Consider the following 15,491-nt stretch of genomic DNA (forward strand, 5'->3'; position numbering starts at 1 on the left):
GCAGCTTTAAATTCAAAATAAAAGTCACAACAAACGTTCCAAAACTCTTCCCGTTTCCTGCCTGCACATAATATGCTGATTTACCATCTTTTATACAATTGTTATTGATCTTATTGTTAATAGGAAACATTTTTTTCTCTCTTTCTCAGGACCTGGGGAGCAGTTGGGGGTTCAGTGCCTTGCTCAAGGGCACTTCAGTTGTGGTATTGCCAGCCCGAGACTCGAACCCACAACCCTAGGGTTAGGAGTCAAACCCCCAAACACTACAGTGAATTAAATACACCAAAGTTACCATCAGGACCCATGGCTTTATATTTTGTTAGACAAAAAGATCACAAGAGCTTGCGGAAATACTACCTTATTAAAACTACATACATTTTCTAGTACATAATGAAGTATAAATGTTGTAAACAATGACAATGCACTCCTACAACGACAATGACATTATGTGAACATGCAGGAGTTTCATAACATGGTAATGCCATACTTCATAATACTATTCATGCAGTGGCTAGTTTCCAGGCAAAATACATAATACACACATATATTCAAAAAGAATATGTCTAAATACCATTTGTACATCTCTGGATTACATACATCAAGGTCAATAAGTCACAGTGAAGAGTTCATGTAGTATTTTCTCCATCAACAGTAATTCAAGTGAAGCCTTAGGTTGCAATAATAATAAAAAAAAGATCTTAATTCCATTCCCTGGTCACACAGAGGAGCTCAACTCTAGCGGATTCCAGTTAATCTGTACCTGAAACACATGTTGTGACCCATAATACTCAAGCGTCCCAGTTCCAGAATACACAGTGGATTATGCAATTATTTGAGCAATGCTGGTTTCGTTTAAATGATGGCCATTTGGTCCATGTTTTTGCCACCTTGAGTAAGTATTCATAAAAGTTCAAACCAAAGATCCATTTTAAGGTTAGTTGTCCAGACACAGCCTTTTAGAGAGCGAAATCACAGAGGCACAAATTCTTCTGTTGTAATATCAACTGTGTTTATCTGTTTTTGCAATGAATTTGTCTTGTGATAAAGATGTTTTTAAACAAGTCCTCTAAACGATCTGAGCTCTGTGGATAGGTGGGCTATGTGCTTGAAGGAAAAGTGTTGTGTGAGCCGGAAGAAGGATGTTATTGGGTTTGGACTTGGGCCGCAGTATGCCATTAGTGTTTTCAAAATGACTGAATAGTGCCTCAGATATCTGTGAACTCGCCGTCTCGCTGCTGCCGTTTTCAAAACCGTCAGGCTCCATTAAACCTCTGTGGACTCCTGAATCCGCAGGACTCACAGAACTTTCTTCCTCCTCATCTGTAAGAGCAGGGTATGTGGATATTAAGGGCGAATTATGGCCTCTGCTGCCTCCTCTGCTACTTCCTCCAGACTGCGGCCTCCCCTCTGCTGGGAGAATGGCGCTGCCGTTCCGGGACCGGACAATTTCAATCGCCTGTTCCATTGAATAAGAAGAGGGGTGAAGAGGAGGGAAAAGATGGGTTTTCTGAATATTACCATTGTAAACATGTGATTATGAGCATTCTTGCATGCACAATTATTTGATAAAGCATATTTTAACTGTGTTAGCATTACTGAACCATTGAGAGTTACTAAAGCTTTAAGAACTAGATTTATCAGATCATTAAAAAAAAAAAAAGTATTTTTATTAGAGTATTTGCATGGAATTTGGGGTAAAACCGTTGAAGGTGTCTTACAGTTAGGGTACATTTTGATTTCCTGCTACTAATTTTAAAGAAATAAATGCACATTTTAGATGAACTGATATATTGAACATTAATAACTTAACAAATCATGAAAAGCATCTCATTTTCACCATATAACAAGTTCTTAGTAATAAATGGTGGGTGGATATTACCAGTTTTACTGTAGTAACAGTAACTTCAACGAAATATGCCATTTTCTCATTTAATATATTTTTTTTCACTATAGCCTTAAAAATCCAACATTGGTACAAATGTTGTAAGAATTGTAAGAGTTTTGGTCAACATTTGTCATTATTATCAGTGTTTTATTAGTCATATTTTTGTGGAAACCATGACACTTCTTTAATGAGTAGAAAATCCAAAAGAATAAAATAAAATGTGTCCTTGCTGAATAAAAGTATTACAGTAGCCTGAGTATTGACCTCAAGCTATCGAACAGTATGGGACATATAAATTAAAATGCTACAAACTAACATTTAATCCCAAACTAGCTAGCCCAGAATTATTAAAAAAAACAATATTAAACAAGTAACATGTTTACAAAAATGCTATAAGCACTTTTATTCACTTACCATTTTTTGAAAAATAAAAATGTTGTGTTCTTTTTCAACAAATTGCAGATCTTTTTGTGAAAGTGGCAAGATACATCAACTGCTCAAGCAGCCTCATGAATCTTATCTCATACCTGTGACATGTTACTGTCCAGCTCATAAGACTCCATCATCAGCCGAGTGGATTCTCTTTCAGCTCGGTCCATGAGTTTTTCTCGACCTCTTCTGGATGTGTTATAAATTACAGGGCGACCGAGTGAGTCCAGCCCTCCCAGGGTGGAACGACTATCCCTGGAGCGAGGACGATCCTGTGAAAGGAAATGTTTTGGGTTTTTAATGTGTGTGCTAGAGAGGAAAACAAAACAAGCCTTATAATTGTGAAGATAATTAAGAATGCATTATATTGTGTATCAGAATGAATAACTGCAGTGTGTGACTGGTAAATGTATAAAATATTTTTTTTGGAAAACGGCATGTGGAAAAAATAGACCAACCAGTGAGGAGAGACTTGTGCGTATTGTCCCTTCGACTCTTAAATGATTATTGTCGTCCTTTAAAAAAAAGACATAAATGGTCAATTGAGAGGGAGGGAGATTCATCCTTGTGTACATAAAATATACGGTTACCCCTAAAAGCCATATGTAAAAAAATGTTTCTTATGCAGCAAATCAGCATATTAGAATGATTTCTGAAAGATCGTGTGACACTGAAGACTGGAGAAAAGATGCTGAAAATTAATGCAGCATTAATGAACATAAGAGACTTTGTTTAAACACATTTCAAAAATCTTGCCAACTCCAAACAGTTTGTGTGTGTGTGTGTGTGTGTGTGTGTGTGTGTGTGTGTGTTTTACCGAGTATCTGTTGTCTGTGCTTCCCGAGTTGACTCTCCTAATCGAGGCTTGTCTTGATAGGGTGCTGATTTCCTCCCTTACAAAAACAGTGATACGTAAACAGACTGAAGTACAGGAATTCTCACAATCAGAACAGTTATGTAAATTATTCTATGTTCAAAAAGTAAGACAAATCTTCTTACTTTTTTGCATCCAGCTCTGTAGCAAGCTGTTGATTTTTGCGCTTATAGTAGCGGTTTACTGAAATGATCACGATGATAAAAGTGACAACAACCACTGCAGCAACACCAGCAATAACAATAATGAGCATGTAGTTCACTGGTGATGACTCTGAAAGAGACATGCAACAAAACTTATGAACTTCTTGTACATTGAATAACAGTTGTATTCAGTTACAACAGTTCCGTCATCATTTGTGTGCATGAGTCAGACTTCCTTATGGGTGCTTTTGTGTTTTTGTTCTTTTAGAGAATGACTTTAGGGAAAAGAGCAGCTTGTATATTCTGCCAAACATCTCTTTTTCATTCCACAGATGAAAAAAAAATCATACAGGTGTTAAACGACATGAGAGTTAATAAATGATGACAGAATCTTCATTTTTTGGATGAACTATTCTTATAAGTTGCTAGATTATGAAACACGCAGTTGCATATTATCTTCACTAGATGACAGCACGGTGCACTGCACTTCAACATGGGTGAAGGGACTTCAGTGGGACACACACCTAATATATTTATTACAATCTCAGCTTTTCCAGATCCCACCAGATTGGTGGTGGTGCAGACATAATCTCCCTTATCTGTCAAGCTCAGGGGCCTGGAAAAGAGCAGCCTGTCACCATCCACAGTCACACCCTCTGGCAAAGCTTCACCTTTCCTGTGTGAACAACGAAATATGATTAATTCCCACAATTTAAAACAGACACTAAAAATAACAGAATCTAAAGTCTAGGATTCGACACGTGATTTATGCTTAATTATATACTGAATATCGACTTGATCTGCACCTGAACACGATCCTTCAGAAATCATTCTAATATACGGATTCGCTGCTCAAAAGAGTCATTTCTTGACTCTTGACTTGAAAAAATTTTTCTTATTATTATCAATGTTGAAAACAGTGCTGCTTAATATTCTTGTGGAAACCATGATGCATTTTTTTTTCAGGGAACTTTGATGAATAGAAATGTCAAAAGAATGGAATTTATTTGATATTTTGTAACATTATAAATGTCTTAACTCTAAGTTTTGACCACTAAAACGTGTCCTTGCTGAATAAAAGTATACATTTTTTAAGTGTTACTGACTGTACTGTGAAAACAACAGAATCTATACTGTAGGATTCTGCACAACTGTTGATTTTTGATTTCATGAATATCACTTGAAAATGTCCCTGATCTGTGTCACTTTCAGTTCATTTTATCAAGAAATATTTTTTGCCATACTACAGCAGTGGTTGGAAAAAAAATTGAAACTAGTTTCGTATAATGCTTTAAAGCAGCAGTTCTCAGTTGGTTTTGCATCAGGATCCAGTTTTTTTTATTGTTCAGCACAACAAAATCCGAAACTCAGAACTTAACGTAGTCTAGGTAGTTGTTTTGTTTTGTTTTGTTTAACTTGCATAGTGCGCTTTAGAATGAGGGCTGCCAAGCAAAATACCTATGTTGGTACCTGACAGATTTTAAGTTTTAGTTCCGCCAAGTGCATTTCTCCCCCTTTTTTAAAAGCTGACAGGCCGGTTTATTTTGCTAAATGTCTAAACTAAATGTCTTCTTAGACAATAAGTCATTTGTCCACAGTTTATACCAGGAACTATAATTTACATGTTTTGCATACAGCACGCAATTTGCATGAGGACAGTGATAAGAGTCATCTGAAAACACACATAAAAATGCAGACAAATTCTCCTGACACCATCGTCATAAATCCACTCATCTCCCCCCCACCAGCCTTTTCTCATCCCCTGCTCTCCCTCCGTGTGAAAAAGCGATCTGTCTGTTTGCCGTGCAAGTTGCAACACGACACCAGGCCACAGTTACTTCATTTACTTTGCATTCACACCAAGCAGCCAGAGAACAGGTTTCCCCACTCGAGGTGGAGAAAACCAGAAAATGTTTGTCTCAGGAATTGCTTGATACTCTAAATGTCCATGTCTACACCCCCTTAGTCACCCGTACTGGAAGCTACCAAAAAAATAGGTGTGTGACTATGACTAACTATTGTTAATGAATGTATTTCAATGACCTCTCGGTGTCAGTATTAATTCTTAAGATTCTATCTATCTGATAGAGTCGATTAAAACTTCACTCATGAATTTAGGCCACAAACTTCTCGTCCACACCTAGAGATTACTCTGGTATGCTGATAGAGAAGCCAACCGAAACAGAATGAAACTGACAAGACAGGCTTACAGGAAGATGAACAAACAAACAGATTGAGAGACAGTTTTACCTCATCCAGTTGAATTGCTTAGGCTCTGGATTTCCTTGACCAATGCAGTGCAGCGCGGCTCCTTGCATATCAGCATACCAGTCGTTCTCATAGCCAGATATTAATGCATTCGGAGGGTCTATACATACACATGAACACAAATAAAAAGATCTCACAATCAGGTGTGTCTAACTCACTATTCAGCCTCTTGTTTGAACTTGTGATGAACTTCCCGTTTGACCAATAAGTTCACCTGATCCTTTTGTTGACACAGTACAAACTCTTATATTGGCATTATGAGACATGTATATGTTTGAGTTATAAAAACATAGAAATAAATAAAAAGTGCAATTAAATTAAACCCATATGACTTTCTTTCCTCTGTGAAACACAAAAGGAGATAAATTACGTAGTTAAGTACTAGCTGTTTTTGCAATGCAGTCATGATGACTGGAGCTATAAAAAAAAGAATAATTTAAGTGAGGAACCAACAAACCAGATTGGTTCGATTTATGAATCATTCAGATTTATTTTGTATTTAGCCAACTGAATTGATACCTTGAAAAGTTCAGACTCAAAAGGACATTCTCAGACATTGTTAACTCTTTCATTATCTTGAGTTGTCCAGATTTAAAATTTCAGACTGCTCTTTACACAAAACTTTCAACTATATGGTGCTTTTGTATCCTGTTTGATGTTTAAAAGCACCAAGGTTTTTTTTTTCAGTGTAATTGAATGGGAGAAAAACAACAACAAGAAGAACTAGGATATTCTTGAGAATTTTTCCATTTGAGTTCCACAGAAGTAAGAGCGTCAACTGGGTTTCTAAAGACATGAAGGTGACTAAATGATAACTGGATTTTCATTCTCAGTGAACCAAAGTGAAGACATTATTATGACTTTAAAAGTATTGATGAATCAGAGACAATAAACAGATGTCCACGTGTCATAACACATCAGAGGGAAGTCACATACAGTAATTAATAGGTGCAACAAAAGTTTTGTCATATTTCTATTTCACATGCTGAGTTAACAGGAAAGGTGTTATAAAATTCACAGTTGTTTTCACAATTTCACAAGTTTTAGATTTTGAAATTCACAATAAGTTTGAGTCATATCCAGGTGGTGACGTATAAAACTTGATGTGGCGCAACAGTACATCAATCATACTGATGTAAGGACAACATTAACAATTATTCTGAAGAGAATGTGCTTTGGCAGCTTGTGTTTATTACATGGCTTTGTGACTTACTGTAACATCAAGAGACATCAAAATAATTCTTATTACATAGTGCCAAAATGAATTATAGATTAACTATAGCACTAATTATTCGTCGTCTTATAAAAAGTACTTGCAGAAACCTACAAAAAATAAAAATAAATAATAATTTAAGAAACGTCTTTATTATATTTATTTAAAACTAGAAAATTGCACTCTAAAAATGCTGGGATATTTTTTTCTGCACAACCACAGAGTTGAGCCTGTTGAGTTGTTTTTTCCAGTGTTGGATAGGTTTTTTTTTTTGTTCGTTTTGTTACCCAGACATTGGGTTAGTGGCAATCTCACTGAAAGATTAAACTATACACCCCTCCCCCAGGAGCCACTATTTTTTACATTACATTTTTTAATGTAACTCTGATTGTGCTAGTCTGAAAGAAGAAAAAGTCATTTACTGTACACCTAAGATGGCTTGAGGGAGTAAATCATGGGCTAATTTGAATTTTTGGGTGAACTCTCCCTTTAACCAGTGCTGGGTTGCCAAATAACACACAAATGGTTGTTTTTAACCCAGCATTTCTTTTAGAGTGTACTGTACGAAATAAGAAATTGTATTTTGAATAAGTGATTAATGATAATTAAGTACATATAATTCCTCCTCTCCCAAGTTTTAGTAGTGAAAAGGTAATTATTAAAAAAAATACTATAATGGATTTTTTTATTAAAATGATATACTACAAAATGTTTTATATATATATATATATATATATACATATATACTTCATTTGTATAAATGACTGTATTGTACTGAATTAATTAAATTAATTCTGATATCACTAGTGTTACTTTTTTTTTTTTTTTATAAATATAGTTATAAGAATCCGAGGGGAAAAGAATGTCACAATAATGTGGAATTTTGACCAAGACATTTCTGATATACATTTACAATAAGGGTGAGAGATTAGGACTCACAGTGTACTACGAGGTTATTGGAGATCCTCTCTGGGCTTTTCTGCGATGGATGCCAGACCAGACAGTCCAGCTTCTGTCCGTTCATATTACGGAGAGGGTGGAGAGAAAACTGGATAGAGGCCACCTCACCATCTATGCTACGGTTCTGACTCTGTCCCGCGAGCTCTGTGTCCCAGGAGAGGCCTGCCATCGGCTTAGCCACCGAACGGCATATAGCTGCAGGACGGAACGACTGGTCCTCAACCAGGACGAACGGCTGCAGCGACGTAATGGGTTTAGCTGTGAAATTAAATGACAAATACATAACAAAACGGTCATTTAAAACATAATAAATAGGATTTCAACTTTACAATTAAGTATTGACAATGTTGTTTTTAAACTAAATATTATTTCACCAGTCTAATTTATAAAAAATGTTAAAGTGTGAAATGGACTTCTCTTGTTTCTAACAGTCTGCTTGAACACAACCATAAACAATACTTCTGAAGAAGAAAGCAGTGGCTATATGATCTTGTAATCGGAACAACAATGAACACTTTCAGATTAATACATCCATCATCACTCCCATTGACGCAGACAGTGCTTTTGTGTCATTCTGAGAACAATAACTGTATACTTCATAGCAGTGGTAGCTTTATGGTTAACGGGTTTTCTCTGTACATGAATGGGACGTTGAATGAAATGACAATCATAGTGTTAAAAAAAAAACAGAGGCTTACATTATCCTTGTGCTGTATCACTGAGGGCTAAATCTTTTATTGCTAACTGCTGCAAAGTCACTGCATATACATAAAACTCAAATAAACTCTGTTGATTTTAACTCTAACCACTACAAAGAAACTAAGGGGACATGGTGAAGGAAAAAAATATGAGATGGGAGGAAAAATGACATTTCAACATTTTTGCATTTGTCTCGCAAAATTCTGTTCTGTCTTCTTGAGAAAATTTTTTTTTGAAAAGAGAATATAGCTTTTTTTTTTTTTTTTACATTTTCTTAATATTATTTTTTTACAGCATTCCCACAAGAAACTTTTGTGTTCACATTTGCTCGCTAAAGCACTGAAATATAGCCTAGTTTTTCCTCCCACCTCATTATACTTCCAAGACAAAAGTTTTGTGAGTGAACGCAAAGTTTCTCGTGGGAACACATAAGTTAAGAGATTGATATCACGGCAGTCTGCTGGCAGGTTTTAGTCAGAAAACCTCATCCGATTTAAGTTGGTGGATCTCGACCAAAATCAGATACAATGTCAACCAGAGTTTGTGCTGAAAATCAACACTGCATTGACGCTGCTGACGTATGACGTTACTGACGTGTTATCTTTGTTACTGGGCGCACCAGAAAACACATCAGCAGTGTCATATGTCAGACAGACCCGGAAGAGAAGACGATGCTTAATACAGTCATAAGTTTTGTTATTTTTGGACCAAAATGTATTTTCGATGCTTCAACAAATTCTAACTGACCCTCTGATGTCAGAGGGTCTCGGACTAAATCTAAAATATCTTAAACTGTGGTCTGAAGATGAACGGAGGTCTCACGGGTTTGGAACGACATGAGGGTGAGTTATTAATGACATAATTTTAATTTTTGGGTGAACTAACCCTTTAAGTACTTTTTGGAGTATCTGTACTTTACTTGAGCTTTTATATTTCAGCCAGCTTTTACTTTTACTCCACTACATTTCCTAATAAAAATTTATACTTTTACTCCAATTCACTTCCCTTAAGTATATTCATTACTTACTACAAAATAGTTAGAAGAACATGGACTGTAGGAAAGCAGGATTGATGAATCAGCGGTCTGCCATTTGCAAGTCCTAAAATACACTTTTGCTCACGTGCATACAAGTGCGCGCTGCACACAACCGCGGATGATTTCATTTCCCACTCAAGTCGAGTCAGGGGTGTGCCATACAGCATCATCTGCGATAATATGGTAAGTACTGTTGACTTCTAACGGTGACTTCTACTTCTACCAAAGTCATTTTCTTGTGAGATCTGTACTTTATACACCACTGGAGTTTTGAATGACAAAAGTTTCCCGTCTTCTGTTTGCCCATGTAGCCCTGATTAATGTACTCACTCCACACAGTGACCAAAATCTTGGTCTCAAAGTTTCCAGTGGGGAAGGTGGCAACTTTGCAGATGTATTTGCCCTCATCTATAGTACGTGTGCCCATAATAATCAGAGTAGAGTCTCTTATTGGGTCGCTGGTTGCAAATCGTACACGTCCCAAGTATGCAGGGTTTTCTGTGAGAGGGAAACAGAATGAAACATGACATGTGACAGTAAGATTTGGTTTCTGACCATTTTTGTGAGGCACCCCAAAAACAAAAAAGCATGCAAAAAACAAAACATGTAAATTAACATGAAGTTTTCTCTCAAAGAATTTTAAATTATGAAGAAATATTAAAGATTCTGCACTAATGCCTCCTGCATGGAAATTATTTGCATGTTTCTTTAAAAAAGTGAACTGAAAAAAAGTATCTGCTTAATGATTCATTGAAAATGAATGCAAGACGGGAAATGAAAGCAAAAACTGAGTCAGTCGTACAGTACAAGTATTGTTAGACTACCAGATTCAAGGCTGGATTAAACCCTGCAGAATAACATATTTGAAATGACTTTGAGTTCCCTATAGAAAATACTGTTAGGAGTCCACAATGATATAGGATTTAGTTTGAAACAGTTCTTACTCAGAAATAGTGATTAAACTTCAAATTAATTACAAAGAAATGCAAATCACTTGGACCGCTGTCCACAGAGAGTTCATAGAGGTGTCATTTTGAAATAAATGCATTAACCAATGTACACATTGATGCATCATTATACCCATGGCAATAACAATGTAGCATGTGTTCATTTATTGGTAAAAGGGTGTTTTGCAAATGCAAGGCTTTCTTTGGTGATAACAATATTAGTAAAATGAAAGAACAATTACATTCTGAAAAATATGTAACAGTTACAGTTTTGATATTTGTGAAGTAAAAGATTGTTTTACCTGTCTGGCCATTAGTGTAATGAGCAGTGATAATCTGATCTTCCCCTCCATTTGAGTTTTCTCGTACCCACGTCACCTGCACCACCTGGATCTCACTGTTGGATACATTGAATCGACAGGGTAAGCGTGTTTCCTCCTCTGCCACAGACTGTATGGCCCAGGGGGACTCAGGGGGCACTAGAAAGTGTTCTTGTTCTCCACTTACACAGGCTGCTGAAAGAGAGAGCAAAAGGAGAGAACATGGTTTTAATCAAATAAACTAATAAGCCACTTGAGAAGCGTTTTTAATATGGTGACAACGGCAATACGATAAAATAAATCCGTTCTATTGGATGAACTGTGCTAGATGTTGTTCGTAAAATCAGAAAGCACATCTTTTGAATTCTATATTAATGTGTCAACCATAAACAGTGGAATGATTAATGGATTGGTAGTTATACTATGTGGATTTCATTTGTAATATTTTATATTATTCGGAATATTAGATAGACGTAATTATTTATTCAATATTAGTTCCGTTTCCTTTGCAGATTTAGGGGCAGTATTATTAAAAGAATAGTTCATCCAAAAATGAACATGTACCAACAATTTACTCAACCACTGGCAATCCAGAATGTAGGCGAGTTTGTTTCTACATCAGAAGAGATTTGGAGAAATTTAGTATTACATCACTCTCTCACCAGTGGATCCTTTGCAGTGAATGGGTGCCGTCAGAATGAGAGTCCAAACAGCTGAAATATAATCCACAAGTAATCCTCACGACTCCAGTCCATCGGTTAACGTCTTGTGAAGTGAAAAGCTGCATGCTTCATCTAAATTCATCATTACAACGTTTTAATTTCAAACCGATGCTTCTGACAAAAATATGAGTCTTCTATACATAATTTTTTCAATGAAAAAGTCGTCTTGTCTGAATCAGGAGAGACATATGCACAGATCAAGAACAGTTTACAGGCAAAAAAATTCTGAAACAGATCTAAATGATTATAAAGGTGGATTTTGATGTGGGAGGACAATAGGGAATGGACTTTTTCCACTGGAAGAAGTATTGTTATGGATTATGGTCTTAATGTTGACCATAAGTGATGGATTTGTTTCTCAGAAACATGCTGCTTTTTATGCCATGATACATCATTTTGTGGACTGGAGTCGTGTGGATTATGGTGATGTTTTTGTTTTTTCAGTTGTTTGGACTCTCATTCTGACGGCACCCATTCACCAAAGTAAGTTTCTTGTGGCACTCATAACTGTGGCATCACAAACTGAATAGAAAGATCTGGCCACAAGTTAAAGGGCCAGACCAAAAAAAATAAATACATTAATTAATTCTAGGCCATCCCATGAATATATATATCACACAGCCTAAAGCGATTCAAGTAGTACCTTCGTAAAATGAGAAATAGCACCTTTAAGAGAAATATACCTGTATGAAATATACCAGCAGTAAAAGTAAAGAGGTCATCGGTTACCTTCAGTATACGGTCGAACATGAACCCTTCACTTTTCATCACACTGTTGAACTGGCACAGAGAACAGAGGGGGGAAGCAGACAGTGGAATAGATATGGATAACAAAATAAAAGAAAGGAAGAGGGGTGAGAGACAAACAGGTGTCTAGAAGAGTGTTTGTGGACGAGAGTTAGATATGCTGCTCAACTCATTATGTTTCTCAGGGCTAATTGGAGGCAGACATGCATGCAAAGTTAATTGAATATAAGATGAACTAATAAACTTATATTTAAATCCAAAAATGAAATATATATTTTATGATATAATAAAATGTAATTCTATAAATAAAATGCAAAATATAATTTAAATCACCATTATCAATGCAATTTAAAGCAGAATTATAATATATTATTAAAAGAATCAATGCATAAAAAAAGTTTATATATGAATAAGAAATACATAATGTTTATTGTAATTTGCAGTAACAAATAATTCAGAGTCACAAACTATTATCTGTACAATTATTGGGACTCTCTGCCTGCACCTTTCAAGAGCTTTGGGATCTCCGTTCAGGGCAGTAATTAATCTATTATCCCTTTAAATCTTTAGTTTCTGAGTCACTCTATCTCTAGATTGAACTTTATGTCAGTAACCCAGAGCCTTGACTATTATGCTGAAGCAGTCAATTGTCCAGTTTGCAAAGACTAGAGGATTACATCAATAAATCGTAATGACGAGCCTCTCAGCTTGTTGACAAATTTCTGACATAGATCTTCTGTCACTGTGTCACACAACATGATTTGTCAGTATGTTCCTGAGTCAACATCCTTGAGGGCTTTCATCTGTTGCCTAATCCTAGCACTAAAATCAGGGGACAGGGGGACAGTTGACTACTAATTTACCATTTAACTTAATATATAATAGATGCTTTATAGAATACACACACAAAAAAAAATTGCCTCTGAAACAATTTTTACTCCGAAATCCTTTATATGCTATATAGTATTCATTTGATGGTTTTCTAAAGAATAACAACGGTATTTGCTGGCAATACAAGTTATTTAAAGGCATTGGATAATTAGTTTTATTTTTGTCTTAACAGCCAAACATTTTCTAGCAACCATCTAGATCGCAAAATAATTTAGCATATGCATAATGGCATTACAAACAACATCGGTACAGTTTGTTTGTATTGTTGGAGGCTATTATGACAATTTAGTCATTCTGGTGTCAAAAAGCAGAAGTAAAACAATTAAAAACAGATTGTTCCTGGTTGGAAAATAATGACCAAAATCTCAAGTATAAATAGAAATAGATTACGTGCATTGTTATTTGCAGATCAATATATATCCAGAGTTGGAAATTTGGTCATCTATTTACAGTATATGACTGCCTGTCTGGCGAAACTGAACTTCAAACACCTTACAATTATTAAAAACTATGGTCAACCGTGCATTAACACATGAGCACATCTTTATGAATAGCTCATACACAGGCAAAAATCACTCAAAAATGTAAGTTACGTTGACAACACCCTCAAATTCATTACGCCCTTATTCTCACAACTTCATCAACCCATAAAACACTCCTTAAGACGCACAAGACATTGTGTGTGCGCGCGCGCATGAGTAGGGAGCGCCTTTCACATTGATTCACACTCAGTTTGTCATCAGAACCAGTTCTTCCAGTAATATTAGACAACCGAATACGTGTAGTGAAGCTCTTTTTCTAAACTTTTGACCCCAAATCCTGCAACATGTTTTATAATGTTTCCAATTACACTAGATATGTATTCATAATATATATATATATGCTATGTAAATGTCTCACCTGAGTTCCAGATGATCAGTACAGCAAGAATATATGAAACTGTCTTCATCGTCCACCAGTTCAGACTTTCAGCCGAGCCCAGGTTATCAGTTCAGCGATCTCAATGTGACATTATTGTGTCATTATTAATATACCAGTTGAGTGTCCATCTCAAGAGCTACTTGTATTCCTAATCAATCCAGTCAGTCAGGAGACGTTGGAGAAGAGGAGACAGACTCTCATGGGCTAGAAAAAGATCAGGTGGTGGAGATCCAGCGCAAAAAAAACCGAAAGCATTCGTTCAGAATCAACATCTGAGATATGTCGCTTAATTCATTTGAAGTGCAAAAAAAATAAATAAATAATAATAATAATAATAATAAAGGAATCAACATCAATAAATACAATGTTTATGTATTATATCCAGAAAAGTTAACGCATCTCCGAGCGCAAGTCCTCACGGGAGCGCACAAAAAAAAAATAACTCCAGTTTATTGCGTTTTCGTATCGTTTTAAGATCTACGACATGTTGAGAGAAAAACGGGGTATTTCCATTATTCTTCCGACGTTCGGGTTGAAATTGCGTGAAAATGCTCTGAGAGAAGGAAATGTCTTACAGACACCTGTTGTTAAAGGCAGCTCTCCACATGTTGTTACGCGCTCTGCTCAACTCAACTTTCCAGTTTTTAATCCGGGTGTTTCTTTCCAATCTGATGATTCAATCTAGCTACTAGCTACCGATTCAATATTCTGTAATTGCTTAATCGTTTGCGATCTTTAATGGTCGATTTCACTTTAACAGGTTTTTTGTTTCTGCCGTAATGTTTCAGTGAAAAAAAAAAACAAGTTTATTCTGAAGAAGATACCAGTGATTTGCTATTTCCCCTGGATTAAAAAAAGAAAAAAAAAAAGATTTCTTAATATCCAATGATATCCTTCTGGATAAACTACAATACAGTGTATTTGATTTATTCATTTTTGCAAGTGTTGACATAGTTAGCATGTGTATGAAAGCTACACGGACCTGCGAGATTTACCGTATCTTGTTGCATTCTTGGCCTAAAGGAAAGAGAGCAGCAAAACCTGTAAACCTGTTCTCCCTCCTGAAAACAGTTAAAGCCTCAGGCACTTTTACCCAGTTCAATATAATAGTGTTCCATACCAGGGTTTGAGCTGAAAAAGAGTTATACACGATGAGGAAAGCTCTCACTGTGATGGGCATTTCTGTCTGCTTTGAATGTCCAGAAATTGTATTCATGTTGAATTTTATTTAATTGAAATAAATGTAATACTAATAAAACAGTCAAGATCTGACTAAATTTTGCTCTATTATACTATTTGTTTCTCAAACAAATTGTTCAAAAATTTTCAATAATATTGCTTTTCTAATATTGTAAAAAAAAAAAAAAAACTATGCCAATGAAGAACTTAAAAAAACTCAAATATTGAAAGAAAATATTATTTGCAAAAAGAATGAA

The 15,491-nt window shown here is 35.7% G+C and overlaps 1 protein-coding gene across 2 annotated transcripts; it reads right to left on the bottom strand.

The window, feature by feature from the left end:
* Positions 1-288: 288 nt before the first annotated feature.
* On the bottom strand, positions 289-14,830 carry LOC132102418 (nectin-4-like). 2 transcript variants are annotated; one of them, XM_059507255.1, is made up of 11 exons: positions 14,035-14,830; positions 10,757-10,966; positions 9,838-10,005; positions 7,752-8,030; positions 5,582-5,699; positions 3,844-4,007; positions 3,314-3,452; positions 3,132-3,207; positions 2,773-2,829; positions 2,413-2,586; positions 289-1,456 (listed from the first exon to the last, which is right to left on the bottom strand). In XM_059507255.1, exons 1-11 carry the CDS (start codon positions 14,081-14,083, stop codon positions 1,067-1,069), a joined length of 1,824 nt encoding a protein of 607 aa, XP_059363238.1. In that variant the 5' UTR covers positions 14,084-14,830; the 3' UTR covers positions 289-1,066. The 2 variants fall into 2 exon arrangements, with proteins under 2 accessions (XP_059363238.1, XP_059363237.1); XM_059507254.1 differs by having other exon boundaries at positions 10,757-10,969.
* Positions 14,831-15,491: the final 661 nt, after the last annotated feature.

Source organism: Carassius carassius, chromosome 2 (genome assembly GCF_963082965.1).
Source record: "Carassius carassius chromosome 2, fCarCar2.1, whole genome shotgun sequence".
In the NCBI taxonomy this organism is placed as follows: domain Eukaryota; kingdom Metazoa; phylum Chordata; class Actinopteri; order Cypriniformes; family Cyprinidae; genus Carassius; species Carassius carassius.

Coding starts and splice junctions, on each gene's coding strand:
- LOC132102418 (XM_059507254.1), bottom strand. CDS start 14,083: ATGAAGACAGTTTCATATATTCTTGCTGTACTGATCATCTGGAACTCA. Junction 8,031..9,837: donor GATTTTGGTCACTGTGTGGA/GTGAGTACATTA, acceptor TTAATTTCACAG/CTAAACCCATTACGTCGCTG. Junction 5,700..7,751: donor CAATAACCTCGTAGTACACT/GTGAGTCCTAAT, acceptor GTGTATGTATAG/ACCCTCCGAATGCATTAATA.